Below are 24,800 nucleotides of genomic sequence, written 5' to 3'. Positions count from 1 at the left end.
CGGACAACCCCATCAATGCATCCATTTCATTAGCTGGTGGATGTATTCGGAACATGAAAGGTCCAATCACACCTCGGTGAATCTTCATGTAGTCGATCCTTAGTGTTGCTACTTCGTTCCGGAGTCAACACGATTGAATCATGACCTAAAGGCGTGCAATCGTTCGAGTGTCACTCGTGATGATCCTAGAGGGCAATCGCAATCGCAATGAAAGTGAGGTGACTGAGGTGGATTCGAGATAGACCTTCTCGAGTTGAAAGTTGGGACAAGTTATACGTTGATCTTCTTAGGATCATATACAACGATCGATGTTAAGAGATTTCTCGATCTGATTCATCTAACGATCAAGTTATTTTCGAAAATATTAGGGATGAGAAGATTTAGTGTCCAAAGGTCCTCCTACAGACGCTTGGGGGTCGACTTTTATACTTGAACAATCAAATGGACCCTTCATGATTGTCATAACACTCTCTTTTCGTTATTTGTCCTTATGGACGATCAACCCATATAGCTCCCTGAGGGCTATCAATCACAGAGGTCAAAGAAAGGAGAAGTCGATATGATCGATCACTTAGGAGCCATTACTCCTTGATGACTAAGAAGGTCGACTCGAGTGACTCTCTATAGTCAATCGCCCACAGAGGCTGATGGAAAGGGGGCATGTGTTTGATCAATCACCCGAGGACCATGGCCCCCTGGCGACTGACTGAGTCATTTGTCCTTTACCTTAGCTTCATTGTGGCAACCAATTGTCTAAGTGTAAGGAGCGTTTAGTAATAAGACTTCGATTGGCATAGAAAAATATTCGAGTACGTTTATGCTTTCTAGAATAGATTAAAGGTAAGTTAAAGAGAAGAATTCAAATATTATCTTAATTCATGAGAAATATTCATTATATTTAATTTTACTCATAAATATGATTTTCTCGATGATATCAAACCATGTAAATATTTGCCGACTTTCTGATATATCCCTCTTGATTTTTTTTATTTTAAATTATCTCAATAAATATGCATAGTCGTTTCAATATATCAATAAGAATGAAATATCAATTACTTAAAAATATCTAATATATATTAGTGGATGTGAAACTACACGAAAGTGGAGAAAATTCCAAAGGCATAGTGTGGCTTCCAAAGGGAGTCCATTGTCCACTCCGAGTACAGTGACCTTCAAGTCTTTCGCTTTTTGTCCCCATCTTATACTTGTCTCGAATTTAATTTTGTCTCGTCCGTATATTAATTGAAACATATGACTAATTCAACGTATTAGACTTCATTAAAATCAATTATATCAAAATTAAATCGATGATTTTAGATTTGAGGTTGATTTAATTAGGTCCAAATTGAGTTAAGTCTAGATTAAGTTAATTAAGCTTGTTGGTGAATTGATGTACCGTGGCTAACGAGTCAGCACGGTCTGATCCACGGGTCGATGTCGGGAGTCAATGGTCGGCCAAACGGGTCACCGAGGTTAATCGACTGTAGGTTGGAATGCTAGTGTCAGGATGTTGGTTGGTGTCTCTCGGTCGGGGCGGTCGCGCCTCGAGGGGTGGCCGCCGGTTGGGATGTCGAATCCGTATGGAGGAAGACGCCTCTCGATCGGGATGGTCGCGTCTCGAGGGGGGGGGGGGGGAGGGTGGTCGCTCTCCTACACATAATGCCCTTCGGGTGGTTACCGACTTTGGCCACTCAACGAGTAAGTTAGTGCTTGGTTCTCTTTATTTTGCCTCTCCCTTCGCCAGATGCCGGCTAGGGGTTTTTATACTACTGTACGAGGGTCGGCCATACGCGGGTTTGGCGTGGCGACCGATCCTCGAGGGGCAAGGAGGTACCTTTGTGCGGCCGCCGTCCCGAAACTCGTGGAACAGTGTCGTAGAGTGCCTTGGTACGAATCTTGGCTCGGCGGTTGGGAGTGCTCCTCTTGCTGACCTAGTGGTGGCGTGGCGTGGCATTGGTCGTGATGTGCCTAGAGCCCAAAATATACCTTATCAAAGATATTTAAATTAAAGTTTTGATTGATTAAAGACTATCGAGAAACTAATACATTTTATGATTTGATGAATTTAAAATTTCTATCAAAATATTTTATTTAAAAAATATTATTTATTTATTTATTATTTTATGATATTAATGTGATTGTTATTATGTAATATATGTAACTATACTATTGGTCCAGAAATACAATATGTGAAAGGAGCTTCAGGTCCATCATAGTGCGGAGTCACTAATGGACATAGTCTAGTAGATTATACATCAAGTATATTCTCTTATAATATTTTATCATATTATTTTTTGGATATATGCATGAATGAATGATTATGATTGGTTATGTATCATTGTCAAGGGCATGTATGGTGATTCTCTTTAGGAATTAGTAGGCCGTTAAATGTGACGGTTAGACAATTCCTCCATCCTTTATTGAAAGGAATGTGTCTTGGGCGAGCGAGAGATACCACTCCATCAACTATTGAGAGTGTAATATGAGTTTTCTCCATCCGTTGTTGAGAGAAATCCATCACATGAAGTACGCATTGAGTGTAAAAAATTATAAAATCCCGATTAGTATCATATTCGAAGTGAGCAAGACTAAAATTTATTTATAAGAATCTGATGAGTGTATTATTATCAACTTCAATTTAAATATTTTAGCCAAAGGAAGTTGATTGGCCAGTTAACCCATCACGCCTATGACATGTTCTAAGTTCAAATTTATTTATAAATGTTATATATTTAATTTTATATAATTTTAAAAATAAATTAAAAAAGTTAAGAGGAATACGTAAGAAAAGATTATCTACGGATGGAGTCGAAGGATGACGTGCAATCACTATTGGGCTGTACCTTACAAGCACATATTAGGGTTTGAGTGTACTACTATCAACTTCAAGATAGTTAACCCATTAAACCCTACTTGTAATATGTAGGAAGTTTTAATTTTTGTATAAACGTTCTATACGTAATTTTATATAATTAAATAATTAAATTAAAATTAAGCTTTGGAAAGCCTTTCGGTGAAAGATTCTCTGATTCCCTTTAAAAAAAATACTATATAAAATGATCTATTTGCTTGTTTTGTTTGCTTGTTTACTATATAAAATGATCTATTCCCTTAAAAAAGTTTTGTTTGCTTGTTTCTTTCATGATCTTCCGAAGATATATATATATATATATATATATATATATATATATATATATATATATATATATATATTCTTTATTATCTTCTCCGATCAAATTTTAATTTCTGATTTTTTATATGTAAGTTTCTCTATCTTTGAACTTTTTATCGTTCAACTAATCTAGCTTGACGTGTACAAAAATATTTATCTATCCAAATAACAAAAAAAAAAATAATACATATTTATAAATGAATTAGCATATTGTTAGACTTATCTTTAAAGATCACAGTGGAATATAATCGGAATAATAAGTTTCTTGGGTGTTAAGTGTATATTATTGAAAAAGAGGAGTAAGAATCCTTTTATAGAAAAATAAAGTATGAGCTATCTCGATCATGATTGATTTGAATCAAAATCAAATGGGTCAAGAATTGAAACCAAAATTTTTAATTAATAAAAATAGAAAAACCTAAATATCCCTTAACTAATGAATCTATCCCTTTTAATAATTTAGTAAATGACTAATTAAAAAGATATTTCAGAATAAATAAAAATAAAATATGTTATTCTGATTCGAAACTAATAATTGAAATCGAAATCAAAATTATCATTCTCGAATCGAAACTGTCGGTTTGTGAATTGACAATCAAAATCAATTTTGATTCTGATTCTGATTCTTGATAGGGGAAATAATGGCGGCATGACGTGTCGCGACGACGACCCCACCTGGGCGCCACTCTGCCACATGTGGAAGGCAATAATGCTGACTCGACTCGCGCTGACGTCACCCGCTATCAAGCAACGACTTCCGACCCCGCACGCTTGACCGTGGCAGTGCAGGACGACTACCAACCCTCGCCCATACCCTGCGACGATCCGCTTCTCCACGCAACGCCAGTAACAGTGTCAAACGCCATTAGAGGTGCGACCCCGCCTCACACAGGCGGGTACATCAGGTGACCGTAAGCTTCCCTATAAATACCCTGGTACCCTAAACAGGTGAGGGGGGAGGAAAGACTCTTCTTTATCTAGAATCCTCTCCACAGCCACTAACTTGATCGTCGGAGGGGTCGGGTCGAGCTCCCGACCCGACCTGTGTGCAGGAACAAGGGCGAGACCACACCTTCCCGACGTCGCGCCAAGGCTTCACCACCCCTACGCCATGTCCCATCCGGACAACTGTGACCGACCACCCCAGTTGCCCCAAGGAGCACCGCGCCAGATTCCCGTACATTCGGATCAGAACCAAGCCGCATCGGCCCAAAGCCACGGCATACAATTGTTCCTCGTAACAATTCTGATTCCAAATTCGATATAGCTGAAATTGTCGGTTGTGATGTAGACAGGTCAACGTTACACCCAAGACGTCGATGAGAAACATGGAGGCTTCCTTCATGTATCAGAAAAATATCAAGGGGGTATCTGCAATATTTCCCCAACCACAGTTTCTTACCATTTAATAGGCCATATTTCCCGGAATTATCCCTCTTTCTTAGCATGGAGCAGTAATAATTATTGGCCTTCGTTGTGCCAGCTTGGCCTACTCTTCTCCCTTCGCCTCGTGCTCTCCCACTACTATTCCCGAGCGTTGGTCCGACCTATACCACGATTTCAAACACCACCACCTTTGGTTTTCCATCGCCGAAGCGCTCGGACTTGGCGGCTCTCTCCGATCGTTCCTCAACCTTCTGCCGCAACCACCACCACGCGGCGGAGCGGAAGGGTGGTGAGCCATGGGAGTGCTAGTGGAGTCGCCGTGGCGGTCCATACGTGAGGTGGTGATCCAGAGCGTGACGGCGTACCACGCCCAGCAGCAGCAGCGGAAGAGGAAGAGCCTCTCGTGGAGCAGTGCTGATGGAAGCGGCGGCTCAGCGGTCGGGGACGACGGCGACATCGGGTTCTGGGAGGAGGAGGAGGAGGGCACCTTGGAGCTGGCCCAGATCGGGGCCGAGCGGACCAAGAACGTGCTTATCCTGATGAGCGACACCGGCGGCGGTCACCGGGCTTCTGCGGAGGCCATCCGTGATGCCTTCCGTATCGAGTTCGGGGATGAGTACAGGGTAGGCCTCCCTCGTTGATTTCTCCTCTTTCCTTGTCGTCCTTCGTGCTAAGCCATAGGTTTAGTGTACAGGTTGCTATCAAAGATCTCGGACCTAATGCTTGCTGTGTTCTAATTTGAATATTTTCTTGTTAATCTCGATTTCTCGTCTGATTACCTCTTCTTGCGATGCCTCTTCCTTAACAACCAATTAATGAATCAGAGAACATACAATGTGATGTATGTTTCTCCCTTTCATATGCAGGTGTTTGTGAAAGATTTGGATGGCCGCTGAACGATATGGAGAGGTCCTACAAGTTCATGGTGAAGCATGTGCAATTATGGAAGGTGGCCTTTCACAGCACCTCTCCTCGATGGGTTCATAACTTGTATCTTGCTGCCATCGCAGCCTTCCACGCCAAGTAAGGACTGTTCCCATGGAGTATGTGCTCTCCATCAATGCTAATGACGAAGAAACAACTACGGACACATTCTAATCCATGCATTATCTACGAGTGAAGGAAGATGGAGGCCGGTCTGAAGAAGTACAAGCCTGATATCATCATCAGCGTCCATCCTCTCATGCAGCACATTCCTTTGTGGGTGCTGAAATGGCAGAACCTTCAGAAAAGAGTTATTTTTTGCGACTGTCATCACTGACCTCGACACCTGCCACCCTACATGGTGCGTTCAACCACATTAACCAAGCTCATGCTGCCATCTCTGCATACGACCTGTCATTAATGGAAGAACCGTAGCTGTTTCAGGTTCCACACCGGAGGAAGTATCAAAGAGGGCTTCAGCGGATGGCCTAGAGCCTTCACGGATCCGTGTGTTCGGTTTGCCCATCAGACCTTCCTTCTGTCGTGCAGTCTTAGTCAAGGTTTGTCCTGAGTTAATCGTGCACCTACTGAGTTTTCTTCTGGAGTGGAAGTATAGATGCCTATATCACCTTACAGGACGAACTGAGGAAAGAGCTGGAGATGGATCCTCAACTTCCTGCGGTCTTGCTCATGGGAGGAGGTGAGGGAATGATGGGGATAGATTCTCTGTTCTTGTTCTAATTGGCGTGTGTGCAACTCATATCCAAGTCCACGTTTCTACACCGTCAATATATTTGTAAAGATGTCCTCAGTGTCTGTCTAACTTCATAGCAACGCAGCTGAACTTTTGTTGAAGTCAAATCTTTGTCATCGAGTGATTCAGGTAAATGAGCGAGCTGGATTTGTTTCTAAGGACTTTGTAACGAATTTTTTGAACTAAGTAGATTCTCTTAAACTCTGACTCAAATATCGAATGTGTCTTATCGATATTGCTTATAGTATCATCTTATAGGATCCCTCGACTTAGGAAGAGTCCACTATAAAAAAAACAGAGGAGCAATCAACTTGAACATCGCATCTAAGTTTTAAATGCGGGACATTCGAAGAACATTTGTTCTTCAGGTCGAGATGTTCTCCATCATCTCCAAGGGGAATCTGAAGAACAAATGTTCTCCATCATCCTCCGCAGAATGACAGATCACACGCTCTGGAACATGAATGATTCCGGTGCTTTCAAATATATCTTGTTGTTGAAGCTTCCTTTGCAGCACAAGAAAGAAAGAGTAGTAAATAAGAATTCTGGTACCGTCTGCTTGAATCAACCCCTATGATTCCTCCGAACACGCTCGTCAGGATAACATCATTTTTGAGAGGTATAACAGCTTCGTAGTCGTATAAAATCTTACTCTCATCTCTCCCTATACATATATCTTTTTTGTCTCAATACATCTTTCTGTTTTAATGAAAAAAAAGCTATCTTGAAACAATGAATTAATATATAATTGTTTGATCAAAAACACAACCAAATCGCGTTACACTCTATGGTTTTACTTTTCATGGTGCTGCATTCTGGAAGCTCATCCTACCCCATCATTACTTGTGTCCTACTCTAACCTTAGCTCGTGTAATTTACTCAACACTATGAAGGGAGCAAAGAGCAGAGCATATGCTCAAGGGACAACAGCGCGTCACAAAACACACAGGCCCGTGTTGGCCTCCCACTTCTTCTCTTCATGGAGGAGGCTAGGAATCTCCATATTCCTGCAAGCAAAGAATCAGCAACCAGTGAATCTTCCTCACCTAAAGCCTTACTTATTCTTCGTCCTCCCCTGCTTCATTCCTCACAGAACCCTTTCCGCGTTCTTTCTGGCACTCTCAGTCGAGGGATGGAATGCCGCGGCCATGGCTACTGGAGCCATGCCCTCCTCGTCACCCTCGTCTCCTCCGCTGTCATTCTCCTCCTCTTTGCCTTCAACCACTGTTCGAGTCCGATCAGTATCCCTGCCCCCTCAGCCTCGGCTGCCACTGTCGAGCTGCTACGCCTCGCCGACTCTATGCTCCTTTCGCCGCCGGCCACGCCGATCGCTAGATCTTCGCAAAACCTAGGCTCTAATGCCAGTCTTCTCGACGATCATACCGTTCATTCTGAAGGAACTCACCGTCAGGTGGGTAGTTCTTGAATCGTTGTTGTCATTTACCACGGTCTCTGATACGATTTGCGGGCCGGAATTCAGAAGCAGAAGAACGAGAAGAAGAAAAAGAGCGATGGCGATGATGACGCGGTGGAAGAGGAACTGGCCATGGCACGGGCGGCGATCAGAAGAGCTGCCTCCCGACGAGCAAACGCCTCCTCGGTTCCTGCTCACGGCGAAGGCGTGCCTCTACTATCTACCATCTACCGGAACCCCACAGCATTCTTCCGGTATGTCTACAACTCACCTAATCCCTCCTGGAATTCCCACACTGTTTCCCTGGCAATTGTAGGCTTTCCTTTGACGCCTCCACAACTAAATGGCACTTGTAATGATGGAACGAAACAAGACCAAGATAATATGTTACTACCACACTTGTAAATCGTCCCTTTTCTCTTTTCTAACGAAATTGATCCTTCTTTATAGCGGTAAGAAAGCCTTTTGTTTTCCCAAAAGAGAACAGTACGGTGATAAGTAATGCCCTTCCCACGCGCGGTGAAAACGCTTCTGCTTTACGTAGATAGAATGATCTTGTCCCCCCCCCATCATTACCTGCTTATGCTCACTGGAGTCGACATCATTTTAATCTGTGAATTCTCCCCTGGTTTGCTTGCAGGAGCTACACGGAGATGGAGAAGAGGTTCAGAGTGTATGTCTACGAAGAGGGGGAGCCGCCGCTGGTGCACGAGGGGCCATGCAAGAACATCTACACCACCGAGGGGAGGTTCATAGAGGAAATGGAGATCACCCGCCCGGACTCCGGCGGCAGACGACGGCTAAGGACATGGGATCCGGCGCGAGCTCATGCGTTCTTCCTCCCCTTCAGCGTCACCAACATGGTCCACTTCATCCACCGCCCGTCGCCGTACGACCACACCACGTTCAAACGATTCGTCGCCGACTACGTCGACGTCATCGCGTCGAAGCATCCCTTCTGGAATCGCTCCGCCGGGGCCGATCACTTCATGCTCTCTTGCCATGACTGGGTACGTACGCATGCGTTTTAGCTCTCAACTTCTTCTCTTCCTGTTCGAGGGGTAAGATCCCTTGAGCCTCACCCAAGAGTCTTGGAAGCCCCAGGGAGATGAGGTATCTACCAAGTTCCAACGGCCAAAGCAGGGAATTAACCAAGCGTATTAATTTTATATAAATATATAATGGAATGTAAATAGATTTACGAAAAGACTAAAGGCTATTATAAGGACATGAACATCATGTGACATTTAGGAAACGATTACGAGAACTAATAAAGTGGTCAGTTCTGTGCATAATACAGTTAATTATTATGTATATGTTATTTTGTGAAATATACTTGATGATAATAATATGAGAAGGTTTTCCAATGTGAATTAGGGTCCTCATGCATCAAGATCCAATCCTAACCTCTACGAGAACTCCATCCGAGCCCTTTGCAACGCCAACACCTCCGAAGGCTTCGATCCACGGAAGGACGTCAGCATCCCGGAGATCAACCTATACACCGGTCACGTCCCCCGCCAGCTCCTGTCCCCTCGGCTCCCCGGCCTCGCTTCCCGCCCCTACCTCGCCTTCTTCGCCGGCGGCCTTCACGGCCCCATCCGCCACCTCCTCCTCCGCCACTGGAAGGGCCGCGACGCCGGCCTCCCAGTTCACGAGTACCTCCCCCACGGCCTCGACTACTACTCCTTCATGCTCAGGTCCCGCTTCTGCCTCTGCCCGAGCGGGTACGAGGTGGCGAGCCCCAGGGTGGTGGAGGCCATCTACGCCGAGTGCGTGCCGGTGATCATATCGAAGAGCTACGTGCTGCCGTTCAGCGATGTGCTGAGGTGGGAGTCGTTCTCGGTGTCGGTCGCGGTGGAGGACATACCGAGGCTGAAGCAAGTCCTCGAAGGCGTATCGATGGCGGAGCTGAGTAGGCTGAGGGATGGGGTGAAGGCAGTGAAGCGCCACTTCGTGTTGAACCAACCAGCGAAGAGGTTTGATGTGTTCCATATGATCCTGCACTCGGTGTGGTTGAGGAGGCTCAACATAAAGCTGGTGTGAGAGATTTGGAGGTTTCCGGCTGAATCAAGATCTTCCTCTTTTTCTTCCTAATGCCAGTTTTGCTGCTGCTGTTAATTTTCGCTTGCTCAGTAGATCAAGAAAGATGAGGTCTGTAATATGTTTTGGTTAGTATGTGCAAATATGCAATATGGAGTTTGATGAACATAATATGGAGTAGATCAAGAAAGATGATGATTGAACCGGAGAGAGTCGATGGTCCAAGCAATCAGCTACTGGGCCGGGCACGATCGGGCCAATCGAAAGCTCTAATTTCTGGTCCGACCGTTCCATCGTAGATTTGTCGATTCTAACGCACCGAAGCGGGACGGGTGGCGGTCTAAAACGCAGTGGCAGCAACGGGTACAAGTCATCAAGCACGGGTATTGATGCGTTTAGACCGCTTTATCATCTCGACCGTCCGCTGATGCCGCCGCGCCATTCTCGTTCGATTGTGATTGATGATTTACCAAAATCACGAGTATAATTTCGCGTCCCAGAGGACGGACCCAAAAGTACCTCCTCGACAACGAAGGGTATGCATGATCTGGATGGACCCCACGTCTCCCTTCACTGCTAGAAGTTGATTGTGTACGCTTTGAGACGTACAGGTTGTAAATCCCCGTCAAGGGGCCCAACCCACCGTGACGTCGCCGTGGTTGTTTCCATCTCCGTCCCTATTTCATCTTCCCTTCTCCTTCCTTCTCCGTCTTCCTTTCCATCTTTTTTTTTCCCCTCGTCAACTCTTGAGATTATTAGGTGAAATTAATTACACAGAGGGAGAAAGAGGAGAAGAGGAGACAAGGAGATGGCGATCCTCTACGCTCTGGTGGCGCGGGGATCGGTGGTGTTGGCGGAGTTCAGCGGGGCCACCACGAACGCGAGCGCCGTGGCGCGGCAGATACTGGAGCGCATACCCGGTGCCACCGATACCCACGTATCGTACTCCCAGGACCGCTACGTCTTCCACGTAAAGCGCACCGACGGCATCACGGTCCTCTGCGTCGCCGACGACACCGCCGGCAGTGAGTCCCCCCTCCTTCTATCCTTCATATCCTTCCGATGTCTTCTATCCATGATATCCCCTCTTTTTTCATCGAAATCTACGCCGGTGGATGTTTGTGGATTGATCTTGATCATGTTTAAGGTTTTTTCTTGGAAACCCAAATAAAATCGGAAAAGAACTCGATCTTCTTGATCAGGCCTCCCATGTTCAAAATCTCGTCATTAATTAACTTGATGAAACAATATCAAAAGATTCGAAGATTACAAATCTTGGATTAGGTTTAATCGCCCAAGGGAGCAATCTGAAACAAGAAAGAAACTGTTTCCTATTTCCATAAAAGCTACCCGGTCCCGGTAGACAGATCGAATGCAAGAAAGGTGATCTTCTGTTGTCATATTTGTTATAAAAGTGGTCTCGACATCTTTGGCCAATTAACATCTAAATACAGATCATGAGTGTAGGACTGAAACTCGAGCACACTCAAGAGATCGAAATTTTATCTTTTTTTTCATCATACTATAGTTGGTCAGCACAAGTCTCTTTCTTGCTTCCCATGTGAAGAAATATATTAAACTTGTTTAACAATTAATCATCAATCTTGCAACTAATTTCTCAATCAGTTAAATACTGATAATGATTTGGATTTTCTAACAAAGTGGAACCATCACTGGACTACTTCTATAGATTTGATGATACAAAGAAGTCCTACATTTGTTGCTGCTTCAACATAATCCCCTTAGACATGTCTGATACTTTTGGGCGTTTCCACACATATCTACGATGATGCCTTGTACTCGTAGATTTGTTGAAGTTCTAGCAGAATGCTATTCTCAAGTCCAACAACCATCTTCAGTATCGATTGATATAATGTTTTTATGATACCATTGGCTCATTTTCATAAAGTCAAAAAGTTAAGTTATAGATTCATAGTTATAGGGGGGATGTATATCTACTATTGCTTTAGACAAAATTATGCTTTAGATAATATATTATATTGCCTGATACTTGATTTTATGGGTGAGGACAATATATTTTTTGCATTCTAGTGCAAAAATGAGCAATGATATGTAATGATATTTCATATTATAGATAGTCTGTTTTATAATTGACTTTTAAGTTTAACAAAGATGGCAAAAGGCATTAATATTCACTCTGCAATATGTACCCAAGATGAAGGCTGTATTTTCCTTCTTTCATTGTGAGTATTTATATTGTAAGAATTTTAGGAGTACCGATTCTTGGTTGCATGGAATTATGGGTCTTTCTTTGACTCCAAAACTGTGGTGCTCTAGTAGTTCAAACTAAATTATTTTGGGTTTATTGGTTCTGTGTGAGGTCAACATGATGCCTTGAAGAGCACAGGGTTGGCTAGGAGGTTGCTTGGGAGTGACCTACTAGTGACAATAACCTTAGCGAAGTTCGAAGCTCAATGGTGGCAAAGTATATGCGTAGCTGATGACTAATTGATATCTTTATACCTTTTCGATACCAAAATATTTAGTGCAATCAAGACTCCATCTCAGAATTTTCTCACTAGTGATTGCCCGAAACAGAATTCGATGGTGGAAGAACATCATGTAGCCAAACCCACATAGATGGGTCACTATGGATTGTAATTGTTGTTCTTTTTGCAGTTTTGTTGGCAACCAAACTCTTTTGTTACTTGTAAATTTGCATAGCTGATGATTTAGCATATATGATTTGACTTTTGGGGATGTTGACATTGTGACATGTTTGTAAGATGATTTCGAAGTTATTATTTTTGTTGATTTGAACTTGCATGAGATAAACATCTGAGACTAGCTTCATGATGAGCTAAATATCAATTTCATTTCAACTTGTCTTAGTTCAGTTCCTACTTATCTTTATGGGTCATATTATCACTATGCAAGAGACGAAGCCACAAACCTTTCTATTCTTTTTTTAATGGTAAATTTATCTGTGGCACTTGAGGAGTAGTTATCCGCACTATAGATGATTTTCTCTTGAACAAGGTTTTAAATATATGTTATATTCTATTTTTGACAACTTGTTAAGACAGAATGGTAATGGGATGTTGGCAGTATACTGATTCATATATCACTCAGTTGTCGTTGAATAAAATATTAAAATTTAAAATGAGCGGTGTATCTGTACCATGGTGTATGGTCTGTTATGAGTGCTTGGCCGAATTGGTAAAAGTCAGTCAATACATACTGGTTCAACTTGTATTTTAAACCATATTCTTGAATGCCAGTCTTGAGTTCTATTTTATGTGGATTATCTTTGTGTTGAGTAACCTTACATATTGAGCTTATTTGAGAAGTAATTCTTAAGAGTTGTTTTGGTATATATGCAATTATTTGCACAACCAGTGATGAACAAGCATCCTTGGAGGCAAATGATGCAAGATTTTTCTGTCATCAAGTCACTGAAGCCTATTGGTTGTATGGAAAATTATATGAATGTTACATATTTTTCATCAACAAGTTTTATGAAGCAAAGTCCTGATTTTATCCTTCAGAATGGACCATTTTTATAGTGTTCCCTAAAGTCCTAACTAGTGATATTATTGCATGTTTATTTTTAAACTGTCAAAATGTGCCAATTCCAGCAATTTAGAAGGTATGTGATATTTAAACATATTGAGTGGGGAACGTGAAAATGTTTATTTCTGTAGCGGCTTATGTGAAAATTTTCGTTTTTGTTTGCACATTGTTGCTTTTGAATTAAGTTTCATTTTACAAACATTTTTCAAGACATGGCATTTTGGACTTGTTGAATGACTTATACAGGAAGAATTCCTTTTGCATTTCTCGAGGATATTCATGGAAGATTTGTGAGGACATATCGTCATGCTTGTCACACTGCCCCTGCTTATGCAATGAATGATGAGTTTTCTCGGGTGTTAAGTCAACAGATGGACTACTATTCAAATGATCCTAATGCAGATAGGATGAATCGCATCAAGGGTGAAATGAGTCAGGTATCTGAAATTAATCAAATTATGATGTTTAAGAATTTTCTTCATGCTTGCGTTAGTTGAATAACACTTTTCGGGCCAGATTAACTTGTTTCATTGACATCCTGAACACAGAATTTCTTGTTTTTCACAAAAAACCATTATTTGATCAAAACTGTACATGTATTTGCAATCATTTACATATTTTCTTTCATTATGCAAGTTTGATTTTGTCTATTTGATATATCATCTGGAGAGTTTGAAACACAGCAATTTTTGCTCATATCTTATTGGCGACTGTGGATTATTTTTATGGAGTCAAGATACAAGTTGGTGCCTCTGCTTCAATATTAATGCAGTGTGATTGAAAGCTCAATTTGGTGAACATCATACTATATACACACATACAAATTTATAAATGCATATAAATGGATGTGTTAATATTCATACATACATATAGACATCTATATGTGTGTGTATATACATACATACATATATAAATAATTTATATATATATATATATATATATATATATATATATATATATATATAATATGAGAATTTTTCTTAGACCTTTATATGACATCCAACATTTTCAGAATTCGGAATAGGATCCACAGTTTGTCTTAATACTATAGTGCCCATCAGTCTGTTAGATTCATGTCAATTCATCATGCATAGTACGAATCATGCAGTAGCCCATCGATCCATGTTTGGTACATGTCACTTCAGTCTGTATTCCGGTGACCTTTATCCAGCATCAAACATCTAATGGAACAATGTACCTTGGCATGTGATTTTACAGGCTTCAGTATACATAATGCACCAAACTGGCTGATGACTTCCATTGATCCATCATGCTACATTAGGTCATTGCTTTCAATTGATGTGATACTTTTCATTTGGCTAATTGTCCACTATAATTTTGTACTCTCTCATTGTATGGAACCATGTTGACTGTTTTTGCAGTCTGGGTCTTCTTTTATCTGAAATATTAGCAGTGTCTACTAGTCACTTTCTACCTTAGTAGCTTCTAACCAATTTCTAACTTTCAACTTCTTGACCAATTGATAACTAATTCTGATGACTGTATAAATACCAGGTGCGTGATGTCATGATAGAGAATATTGACAAAGTACTAGAAAGAGGAGAGCGATTGGAGTTGCTGGTTGACAAAACTACAAACATGCAAGGAAACACTATTCGCTTTAGGAAACAAGCTCGTCGTTTTAGGAATACTGTTTGGTGGAGAAATGTTAAACTCACGTATGAAATTTTCCCATTAAAATTTTTAAGTACTGACTTTTTATTTTCCATGCATTTATTTTATTACATTTTTGACTTTGGCATTTTTTCTATTAGTCTCGCTTGGTTTACCTCTTATTTTATTTTTTGGTATTCTTTTTCAAATGATACTAGGCAGTACACATACCTCAGTATCTCAGTATTGTACCTGTTCAACAAGTTGAAACTGGTATCAGACTGGTATTTAAAACCTTGTTGTCTTGTCTTTACCCTCTTTATAATCTTATAATTCCGTAGCCATAATACCCGGAGCTTAAAATATTTCTTATGAATTATAAGCAGAACCTTTTATATCTAACATTAGTTAACTGCTTGCTAAAGCCTAATATGCTCTAATCTGCAACTTTTTGTTCAAGATCTCATCCTGAGATCCATGCTTTCAAGCTAGAAGTAAATCGTCATCATATGCTCTCCTCAACAGGGGCACATGGAGCAATGCAAAGTGGTGATGAGAATATTCTCATCAGAAACGCCCTTATGTTTCTATAACACATCACAGATTTAAACAGCTTAAATTGAGTTTTGGTGTAACATTAGGATCGAGTTGTAGCACTGTGAAGTTTATTCTGTTCTACAATTTTGTAGTTCATTGCACACTACTCCAATACTTGTGGACAATACTTCCTGTTATAGGCATTCACTCAAGTGCACAACTTAGTCATCTACAGCCTTATTGCATTTTTAAATGTTACTGCCTTTTCCTATGTTCTTTTAGGAAGCATTCAGTTTTTAGGCTTTATTATAAGATCATCTTCTGACTTAATATTTGTGATGCAGGGTTGCTCTGATTCTACTTATCCTGATCATAATATATGTCGTGCTTGCATTTGTCTGCCATGGCATCGCTTTGCCATCTTGTATCAGGTAGAATGAGTTTTTTTTTTTTTTTCCTATGGTGGTTACAAGTTGTGAACCCAACATATCTATTGAGTGTGCGTGCATTATATTGGTTTCAGTTCGTCTGTTGACATATTTGATGTGACTACCTTTGGGAAAGATCTGTAATTAAAATGATATTCTCTATTATTGGTGATGTCGATTTTGATCAATCTGATATCATTTCCTGCTTGAGCTAGCAAGAGAAATCATATGAACAGTTTCTTCATGTCTTCCTCTCTTCCCTGCCTGCCAACTTTCTCATGGTTTCTTATTTCAAACTAGTATCTGAACCGAGAAATAGTTATCACAAGCTTTTTAAAACGGTTTTTGTTGATTGATGTTGGATAATTATTTCACCATGGTGAATTTGGACATTTTCTTAAGATTGAGATTATTGAAGTTGAGATAGTAGAGCCGATGATGCCTTATGCAGGGGTCGATGTCTAATAGAACAATTTAGGTTGGATATGGGAATCAAATACAGTGAACCGATGAGAAAGTGTTGTCTAATATAAAGCATTTCTCGTGAGGTAATAAATTTCTTGAAATAAATGTATGTGAATATTTTTTTATGTTTTCAAGAATGTCTTGAAATGAAAAGGTCACTTGGGAGGCCCTTTTAAAATTTCGAAATTTAGTAACCTTAGAAATTGGTGGAGGATGCTATAGTTAAAATTTATTTTAGGAAATAGAGTAAAAGACTTTTGTTACAAAATATTTCATTGATTAGTGTTATAAGTGATATGACTTGTGTGTCAAGTTGAGGTATAAGTAATAGATATTTATTATTATTATTTTTAAAATAAAAAATATAAAACTATTGAGAAAGGAAATAGGAGAACAATCTCTCTACGTTTCAAAAATTAGTAAGTTTAAATAATAATTATTGAGGTGGCCCATTATTTGCCGATAAGATCAGTCTATATCGACGTGTTTGATTCGGTCAAAGATATTAAAAATATTAACAAGTTTATCCATCGCTAACGGCCAACTGTTTCGTTGTATTCTTTTACGTGCTTGCTTGACGTCTCTTCCACCTCCTCCTAAAAGATCCTCCTTCACTTTCATCGTTTCCAGAGAAGAAGCCAATCGCTTTCCAACGTGGCTCACGTGAAGCCTTTCAACCCTATGATATGATATACTTTTTTTCTTTGTTTTAAAAAGAAAAAATAATATATTATTTCAACACTCCATTACAAACTCGTTACAAAACTAGGGATGCTAATCTTTCATCCAACAATCCTGAGAGAAAAGGTCGGACAATCTCATCTTGGGTCGGTCCCTATTCACTCAAAACATCCAGGAAAAGTTAATCTCCACAAACTTTTATCTCTCATTGCTGGAGATCTTTGATTATAGTACCGATTCGTTAGAGCACACTATTGTCTTTCACACATAGATGTTACTGTACAGCACCACGAAAGCCCAAATGTGTTATGTCTTCTCGACAACATTAAGAGGCTATTGGCAATGATACTTCGTGAACTCAAACAAGGGGAGGAAGAAATACTCTTCGACTTCATCGCTCGATTCATTAATAAGATATGAGATGTGCAAGAAGTTCATATGTTGCTTGTAATACAGACCTTCATGATGACGCTCAAGCTCTCTTACTTTTTCTGGTCCTTGGTGGAGAGGCCATCAGTGACGATGTTCAAGGTGCTCCAAAAGGTCAATCAATACATTGTCGTCTAGGTAATGATCTCGAGTAAGTGCAAGAAAATACAACAAGCTGAGACATTAGTGACTACCATTGGCCCCAACCTCGAGGTCACCTTGACATAGAAGAAATAATTGACCTAAGCTATCTCACCCAAGATGAGTCGACTCCTTTGAATATGATTAGAACCAAAGTCTTTTTTACGGATAAAGGAAACAAGGACTCTTGAAAAATCCTTAATCGATAAAGACACATATAGAGAGAAGGAATAAATCCATGTATTGTTGCTTCCACCCTAATTATGGCTATGACACGGAGGACTATCACAATTTGAAGGAGCAAATTGAAGAACTCATTTATCGAGGACACCTTAAGAGGTTTGTCTGGAGGCATCGGGGACCGTTGCCCCAACCTAAGGGGCCGGTAGAGAGGTAGATCAATATCTTCAACGATGGACCTATTGTTGGGAAATCTGAGATGACATCATGTGCGTAATGGAAGAACATAAAATAAGGTTTCATCATCGTATAAAGATTGATACACAAAAACTTGTAAAACGAAAAAATTTCATATACAAGGGAGATTATATTACCTAAGGAGATCGTATATCTCTAAATTTATGTAGATTTATGGGAGAGAATGAATGAGATCAATTGTCCTTCTCTCTAGTGGTGATCCACATGATAGGAGCTACGAAGACGCTCCTCAAATCGCTACAAAATCCTCCTCGCTATGGACACCACGTAATAAAAAAGTATCTACCCCTTCTTGTTGTCTACATGCTCCAAATAGAGGCTGTAGGTTAGGAGGTGGTAGCCAAGAAAAACATAGTTCATAGCCCTTTAATTCTCTCATATTTATAGAGGCTTCTTGTTAACTTAATTATAATAGATCATGTCATATTGGGTACTATATCTCCATCCAACTACCCAAGACACTCGATAATCTCTTATTGGCTCTTATCTATTTGATCCAATAATTCAGAGGCTTAATGGATATCCAATAAGATAATAGCTCCAACGAATATCTCATATTTGAATCTCTACTCGTCGCAACACCTACTATATATGTGTGACCCTCTAGGCCCAATATCGAGCTGACTATGAATCATGCTTGTTAGTACTCATTCTAGCCTAGTGAATTATTATCTCAATAATAGTTCACTCGACTCATCGACTGCGGACATAATATGCTACTACTATGTAATCCCTAAACGATATATGAGAATCTAATCCTTACGGAGAACTTTTTCTCTCTCAATTCAAATGACCATAGCTAAAGATTTATTTGAACAAGAATACATGAGATATTTCTCTCGTGACACCAAAAGCGAATGATCCTATATTGACACTTAATAGCCCTCGTAAGGTTGGCTGTCACTCCCAATGATTGGACGTATTAGATTTGGAACTTTCAAATCTATACGTCCGGTATCAAAGAGTAGAGTACTCATATAGGACATCCTTGGTGTCTTAACTCTAAGGACCAAATACACAACTGAGATGATAGAATCTCTGTCTGACAATAAGACATTATTAACCATCCAATATTCCGTGAGTGGATCAAAGAGATCTTTGGGATGACTTTTTTTTTTGAGAAAAACCTAATACTATTCTGGGATGACTCTTTTTTTTAAAGAAAAATCCATACCTAAAAAACATCTCAGTGACTAACTTAAGCGCCGAAGGAATTGGGTCAGGAAATTTTCCCAAACATCGGTCTTAGTGCAGGTGACGTCTCGAAAGCTCGATACTTCCACCTCATAGCTACCTCGAAGCCACATTGGAGTTATAATATACTGAATTAACATCGGACGGGCTTTAATACATAAAAGATATCTCTGATAGTGTTTTAGATTTACTTATCAAAAATTAAAAGTTAAAAATCGTACACCTACTTATTGCTAAAAGATGAGAATTCAAATTCTCATTCCACAAAGTTTGAAGATGGGTTCAAAACCTATCTTGGCCTGATTTTTTTTTCTGGTGTCTCTTTGAAATTGGATTGGGCAAATTGAAGTGGTGGAATATAAGTATATTACTCTAATATATATCAATATCAACAAATTTGATTTCCTTATTGATATATCAGTGTTTCTAAATATTCTTATTAATTTTAGTTGATTAATCTATAATATCAAAGGTCAGGAATCGATCAAAATACTGCACCAAATAAAAAGGAGCAAAAACCAGAACGAAAAAATAAAGAGTTATTTTTCCGATAAATTGCATTAAAATATCACATAACGAGAACACGGCCCAAACGGAGCCCATACCACACCATCAAAACACGCCAAGAGTCGTGCCGTAGCGAAACGAATAGGGAGCGGGAGCAGCACCGTCCAAATCTACTCAGTAACCCACCAGATTCACGTGGATCCAACGCGAATCCAACACCGCCGTCATCTGTCACACGACGCGATATCTAGCCCGCCCCATCCTCCCTCCCATGATGCGTCCCGTCGACTCGTCTCCCATTCGCCTTCTCTTTGTTACCACCCAGCTTCGTTGGATCCGACGTGTTGTTCTCATCCACAATCGCATCCGCTGCTGCGTGCTCTCACGGTTCATCCCTTACCCTTCCTTTCTCTGCCCTACTTGTGTGCCGCTGCGTGCCCATCTGCAACTCGACAGGTCGACAGAGGTTGCTCGTGTTGTATCGAGCATATCACCACCAGATCTGTCCACCCCTTGCAATTAGAATGAGGGGCAGTGCCATTTATGCCCGCCTCCCTTCTCCTCCCCTCCCTATAAAACCTCCTTACTTCTCTCGATTCATCTCGTTCTTTCCTTCCAGATCTGTTGCAGTGTCTCCTAGATTGTCTTCTCCTGTCACGACTCCCTTCACCACCTTTTGTTCCAAGGTATCGATTTGATCTCTCGGATACCCATTCTCGTTTCATCTTGTTTCGATGCCTTTTGTACCGATGATTTGTGGTTAGGCAGCATCTGAATCGGGATCGCTTGTCGGAGAGCCCAAAGAGATGACGATCACCAAAACAGTCTGGGTTTCTGATAGGAAACTGGTCATCAAAGACCGCACCGTCCTCTCCGGCGTTCCTGAGAACGTGATCTCTAGCTCTGCCGTCAGCTCCGGCCCCGTCGACGGCATCTTCCTCGGCACTCAGTTCTCTGAGCCGTCATGTCGTCATGTCGTGTCTCTTGGCACGCTGAGGTTAGCCGTGGATACTCTGTTATCGATTACAGAGAAGGCTATGTTGCTTAGCGCATTATTTGGTTGAGTGTTTTGGATCTTGAATCGTTGCAGAGATGTTCGATTCTTGGCGAGCTTCCGCTTCAAGCTGTGGTGGATGGCTCAGAAGATGGGCGATCAGGGGAGGGACATCCCCCATGAGACCCAATTCCTCCTCCTTGAATCCAAGGATGGATCTCAGCTTACGGCGATGGATGGCAGCGGCAGCAGCAGCGATGAGATTGTCTACACCGTCTTCCTCCCGCTAGTCGAAGGCCCCTTCCGGGCCTGCCTCCAGGGTAACTCCCGCGACGAGCTGGAGCTGTGCCTTGAGAGCGGCGACGACGACACCAAGTCCGCCTCCTTCTCCCACGTCCTGTTCGTCGGCGCCGCGAGCTCCGACCCCTTTGCAGCCATATCAGGCGCCATCGACGCCGTCAAGTCCCGTCTCAAGTCCTTCCGCCACCGCAGCGATAAGAAGCTCCCGGGCGTCGTGGACTACTTCGGCTGGTGCACGTGGGACGCCTTCTACCAGGACGTCACGCAGGAGGGCGTCGAAGCCGGGCTCAGAAGCCTCACTGCCGGCGGCGCCCCGCCGCGATTCGTCATCATCGATGACGGATGGCAGTCCGTCGGCTCCGATCAATCCTCAGAAGAGCCAGAGAAGCCGAGTCCTTTGCTACGGCTGACCGGAATCAAGGAGAACGGCAAGTTCCAGAGCAAGGAGGATCCCGCCGCCGGGATCAAGACAATCGTGCAAACAGCGAAGGACAAGTACGGGCTCAAGTATGTCTACGTATGGCACGCGATCACTGGGTACTGGGGCGGAGTGCGGCCGGGGGTCGAGGGGATGGAGGACTACAATTCCAAGATGCAGTACCCCAAGGTGTCGCCGGGAGTGGTGGAGAACGAGCCGGGGATGAAGACGGACGTGCTCACGATGCAGGGGCTGGGCCTGGTGCACCCCAAGAGCGTATACAAGTTCTACAACGAGCTCCACCGCTACTTGGCGGCCGCCGGCATCGACGGGGTCAAGGTCGACGTGCAGTGCATCTTGGAGACCCTCGGTGCCGGACACGGTGGGAGGGTGGAGCTGACGCGACAGTACCACCGGGCTCTCGATGCATCGATCGCCAAGAATTTCCCGGACAATGGCTGCATCGCTTGCATGAGCCACAACACCGATGCTCTCTACTGGTCTGTGCTCCTCCCTCTCGATTTCAGATAGCAGGGTAAGAACATGGTGCTAACATATAATTCGTTGGTGGTGCTGCTGCTTGAACGAATCCAGCTCGAAGCAGACGGCGGTGGTGCGGGCGTCGGATGATTTCTACCCGAGGGATTCGGTGTCGCACACCATCCACATCGCCTCAGTTGCGTACAACAGCATCTTCCTCGGTGAGATCATGCTCCCTGATTGGGACATGTTCCACTCTCTGCATCCGGCAGCAGAGTACCATGCATCAGCTCGAGCGATTAGTGGAGGACCGATATACGTAAGGTGAGTTATCGAGAACCCGATTGTTGGTAGGAGTAAATTGCTTGCGTTGTTCATCTAATTTGAGTTCGATCTTTTGGTCGTATAGTGATGCCCCCGGAAAGCACAACTTTGAGTTGCTGAAGAAATTGGTGTTGCCCGATGGATCCATTCTTCGCGCTCGATTGCCCGGTCGTCCTACGCGTGATTGCCTCTTCTCCGATCCTGCTCGTGATGGCGTGAGGTGAGCACCGGTGATCCCTTCATGATTCACGGAGGTGATCATACATATACATATTAATGCTATGCTCTACTTCTGTTCTAGCTTGCTCAAGATATGGAACATGAACAAGTACACCGGAGTTCTTGGGGTCTTCAATTGCCAAGGTGCAGCGTGGAGCTCCACGGAGAAGAAGAACATGTTCCACCAAACAACATCAGAGGCTCTGACCTGCGCCGTGAGAGGAAGTGACGTGCATCTCGTCTCCGAGGCTGCAACCGACCGAGACTGGAAAGGTGACTGCGTTGCCTTCCGCCACAGAGACGGAGAGCTTGTCCTCCTCCCATTCAGAGCTGCCATGCCCGTCTCCTTGAAGGTTTTGGAGCATGAGATCTTCACAGTCTCCCCCATCAAGGTCTGCCAGCTTCGTTTCCCACAGCCAGGCGCTTTTTTTTGTCTTTCTGAAAACCGAGGATCGTTTCAGCCTCTCTCATCAATCGCTGTGCTTGTGATGCAGGATCTGGCACCTGGTATCAGATTTGCGCCGATAGGCCTGGCGGACATGTTCAATGCTGGAGCAGCAGTAGAAGGCCTCACATACCATGTTCTGAGTGCAGCCAGCATGTTGGAGTCCGGTTCAGGATTCGGCGGTAGCGAGTCGAACGAGGCACCGCCGCCGGCGAACAGGGGACCCGATGCTCTTGCAATAATTTGCATGGAAGTCAAGGGATGCGGGAGATTTGGAGCATACTCCTCCGTTAGGCCGAGGAGATGTTCGCTGGGTTCTGTGGATGTAGAGTTCGCTTATGATTCTTCTTCTGGTTTCCTGGCTCTTCATTTAGAAGCCATGCCCAAGGGTGATCAGAGAGTTCACAATGTAGTGGTCGAAGTGTAGGCAAATTAAGATCCATCGGTGGGGAAATTGGACGACTGAGGGGAAGATGGGAATTGATCGTGGTTGATAGCTAATGATTCAAATTTTGCATTTGTTCTTCACATCACAAGTATGTCATTATCTTCTCACTCGTGTTTCTTTCCGCTGCTGTACGAATGTAATGATACAAATCATGCATGCTTCGAGAGTATGTCGCAGAAGAACATGAAGCGCGTCCGTCGTAAACCTTAGAACAAAGATCTCTCTGCTGCAGGACAGTTCTCCTTTCCTTCTTTTTCCCTCTATGTTTTTATGTATTTAGAAGCATATAAAATTTGGTAGAATGATCGCTCCGATAGAGATCATCTATAACGCAGTATCAACGTAGTAGATGGATTTAAGGTAGAATGATGAGTGATCTGAGAAATTACTACAAGAAGCGAGTGCAACCAATGCCTCTAAGCATCACAAGCAACCAAAATAGTTACGTCTGAGGGCTAAGCCGCCCTCCAAAATGCATCTATCCATAAATACACGGATCTGCTGAAGTAGAATGACAGCCGGATCGGATTAGAAAGGTTAATGAATCATGTCCTTTTAGTTTGTACAAGTTTATGGATATACACATCATGCTGGGATACACCTCTTTATTATGATATCTTCTTCCAATTATACATCATTTTATGTAGAACATGCTGAGCAGTAGTGATTGTATAAACGAGGACGAGAGTCGATTGAGAAAGAAAAAGAAATCATTATATACAATTGAATGTATACCATAAAAACAAGGAAAGGAACAATTGGCTGATGGTGTTTTGGTGTGCATAAGATGCCTGAGGTCATGTACAAAATTCATTCCATCTTACAGAACCAGTAGCTATCATCAAGATGAATGAAAATAGATCAAGACTTTTACAGCAAATATGGAAGGAAAATAGATCAAGACTTTTACAGCAAATATGGAAGGAAAGAGCATAAACAAACAACTCATGATGAGGGAACAAAATTGGTACAAGTCATTGCAAGTATATGATTCCATGACTATCTTTGGTAGATTGAAGAAGAAGAAGAAGAAGAAGAAGAAGAAGAAGATGTGGGTGTATCTGAATAGTTATGAACCGAAATTGGAATGTGGAATGCAACTGGTAGAGTTTTAAGGTCTATCATTGAGTTACGACTGATCTTCTCATGTTAGATCTACTAAATCGATTGTCATATGTTTTCTGCCATGATGCCGTTGAATCAAAGAGCAACCTATAAAGCACCAACACCTACCTGTGAGACATGTTCAGTGAAGAAGAAAGGTTGCGGAGAGGCACGCAGAATTCTGCTATTTGATCTCCACCTGTAGTTTCCCACAGCTTTATTGAACCGCAATTTCCCAGAGTGAGAAGAACAGATGCAGTTCAAGAAAGCTGTGGAAGACTGCAAATAGGATCATACGTAAACAGCTTCCATGAGACGGAGGGAGAGAGAGGAGGAGGAGGGCAGAAGCTAAGAAGAAGAGACGCTGTTAGCATTGAGTGAGGGAGGAGAAGATATGGCTATTTATA

The 24,800-nt window shown here is 42.3% G+C and overlaps 3 protein-coding genes and 1 pseudogene across 5 annotated transcripts; all 4 read left to right on the top strand.

Moving 5' to 3' along the window:
* Window positions 1–4,760: 4,760 nt before the first annotated feature.
* Window positions 4,761–6,344, top strand: LOC135639922 (probable monogalactosyldiacylglycerol synthase 3, chloroplastic; annotated as a pseudogene).
* A 944-nt stretch (window positions 6,345–7,288) lies between these two features.
* LOC135640048 (probable glycosyltransferase At5g25310) lies at window positions 7,289–9,771 on the top strand. Its single transcript, XM_065154152.1, has 4 exons — window positions 7,289–7,647; window positions 7,717–7,904; window positions 8,291–8,660; window positions 9,028–9,771. Exons 1-4 carry the CDS (start codon window positions 7,369–7,371, stop codon window positions 9,694–9,696), a joined length of 1,506 nt encoding a protein of 501 aa, XP_065010224.1. The 5' UTR covers window positions 7,289–7,368; the 3' UTR covers window positions 9,697–9,771.
* Window positions 9,772–10,381: 610 nt separating this feature from the next.
* Window positions 10,382–15,994, top strand: LOC135581613 (vesicle-associated membrane protein 711-like). 2 transcript variants are annotated; one of them, XM_065153666.1, is made up of 4 exons: window positions 10,387–10,718; window positions 13,474–13,664; window positions 14,743–14,906; window positions 15,723–15,994. In XM_065153666.1, exons 1-4 carry the CDS (start codon window positions 10,502–10,504, stop codon window positions 15,811–15,813), a joined length of 663 nt encoding a protein of 220 aa, XP_065009738.1. In that variant the 5' UTR covers window positions 10,387–10,501; the 3' UTR covers window positions 15,814–15,994. The 2 variants fall into 2 exon arrangements, with proteins under 2 accessions (XP_065009739.1, XP_065009738.1); XM_065153667.1 differs by lacking the exon at window positions 14,743–14,906 and having other exon boundaries at window positions 10,382–10,718.
* A 3,953-nt stretch (window positions 15,995–19,947) lies between these two features.
* On the top strand, window positions 19,948–23,369 carry LOC135641081 (probable galactinol--sucrose galactosyltransferase 6). Of its 2 annotated transcripts, none has more exons than XM_065156114.1 (7): window positions 19,948–20,347; window positions 20,426–20,658; window positions 20,752–21,873; window positions 21,968–22,177; window positions 22,263–22,397; window positions 22,479–22,788; window positions 22,891–23,369. In XM_065156114.1, exons 1-7 carry the CDS (start codon window positions 20,186–20,188, stop codon window positions 23,266–23,268), a joined length of 2,550 nt encoding a protein of 849 aa, XP_065012186.1. In that variant the 5' UTR covers window positions 19,948–20,185; the 3' UTR covers window positions 23,269–23,369. The 2 variants fall into 2 exon arrangements, with proteins under 2 accessions (XP_065012186.1, XP_065012185.1); XM_065156113.1 differs by having other exon boundaries at window positions 20,208–20,347; window positions 20,430–20,658.
* The last annotated feature ends 1,431 nt before the right edge of the window (window positions 23,370–24,800 follow it).

This window comes from Musa acuminata, chromosome BXJ3-6 (genome assembly GCF_036884655.1).
Source record: "Musa acuminata AAA Group cultivar baxijiao chromosome BXJ3-6, Cavendish_Baxijiao_AAA, whole genome shotgun sequence".
Lineage (NCBI taxonomy): Eukaryota > Viridiplantae > Streptophyta > Magnoliopsida > Zingiberales > Musaceae > Musa > Musa acuminata.
The sequence above is the reverse complement of the archived record's forward strand: the minus strand, read 5'-3'. Positions and strand labels throughout refer to the sequence as shown.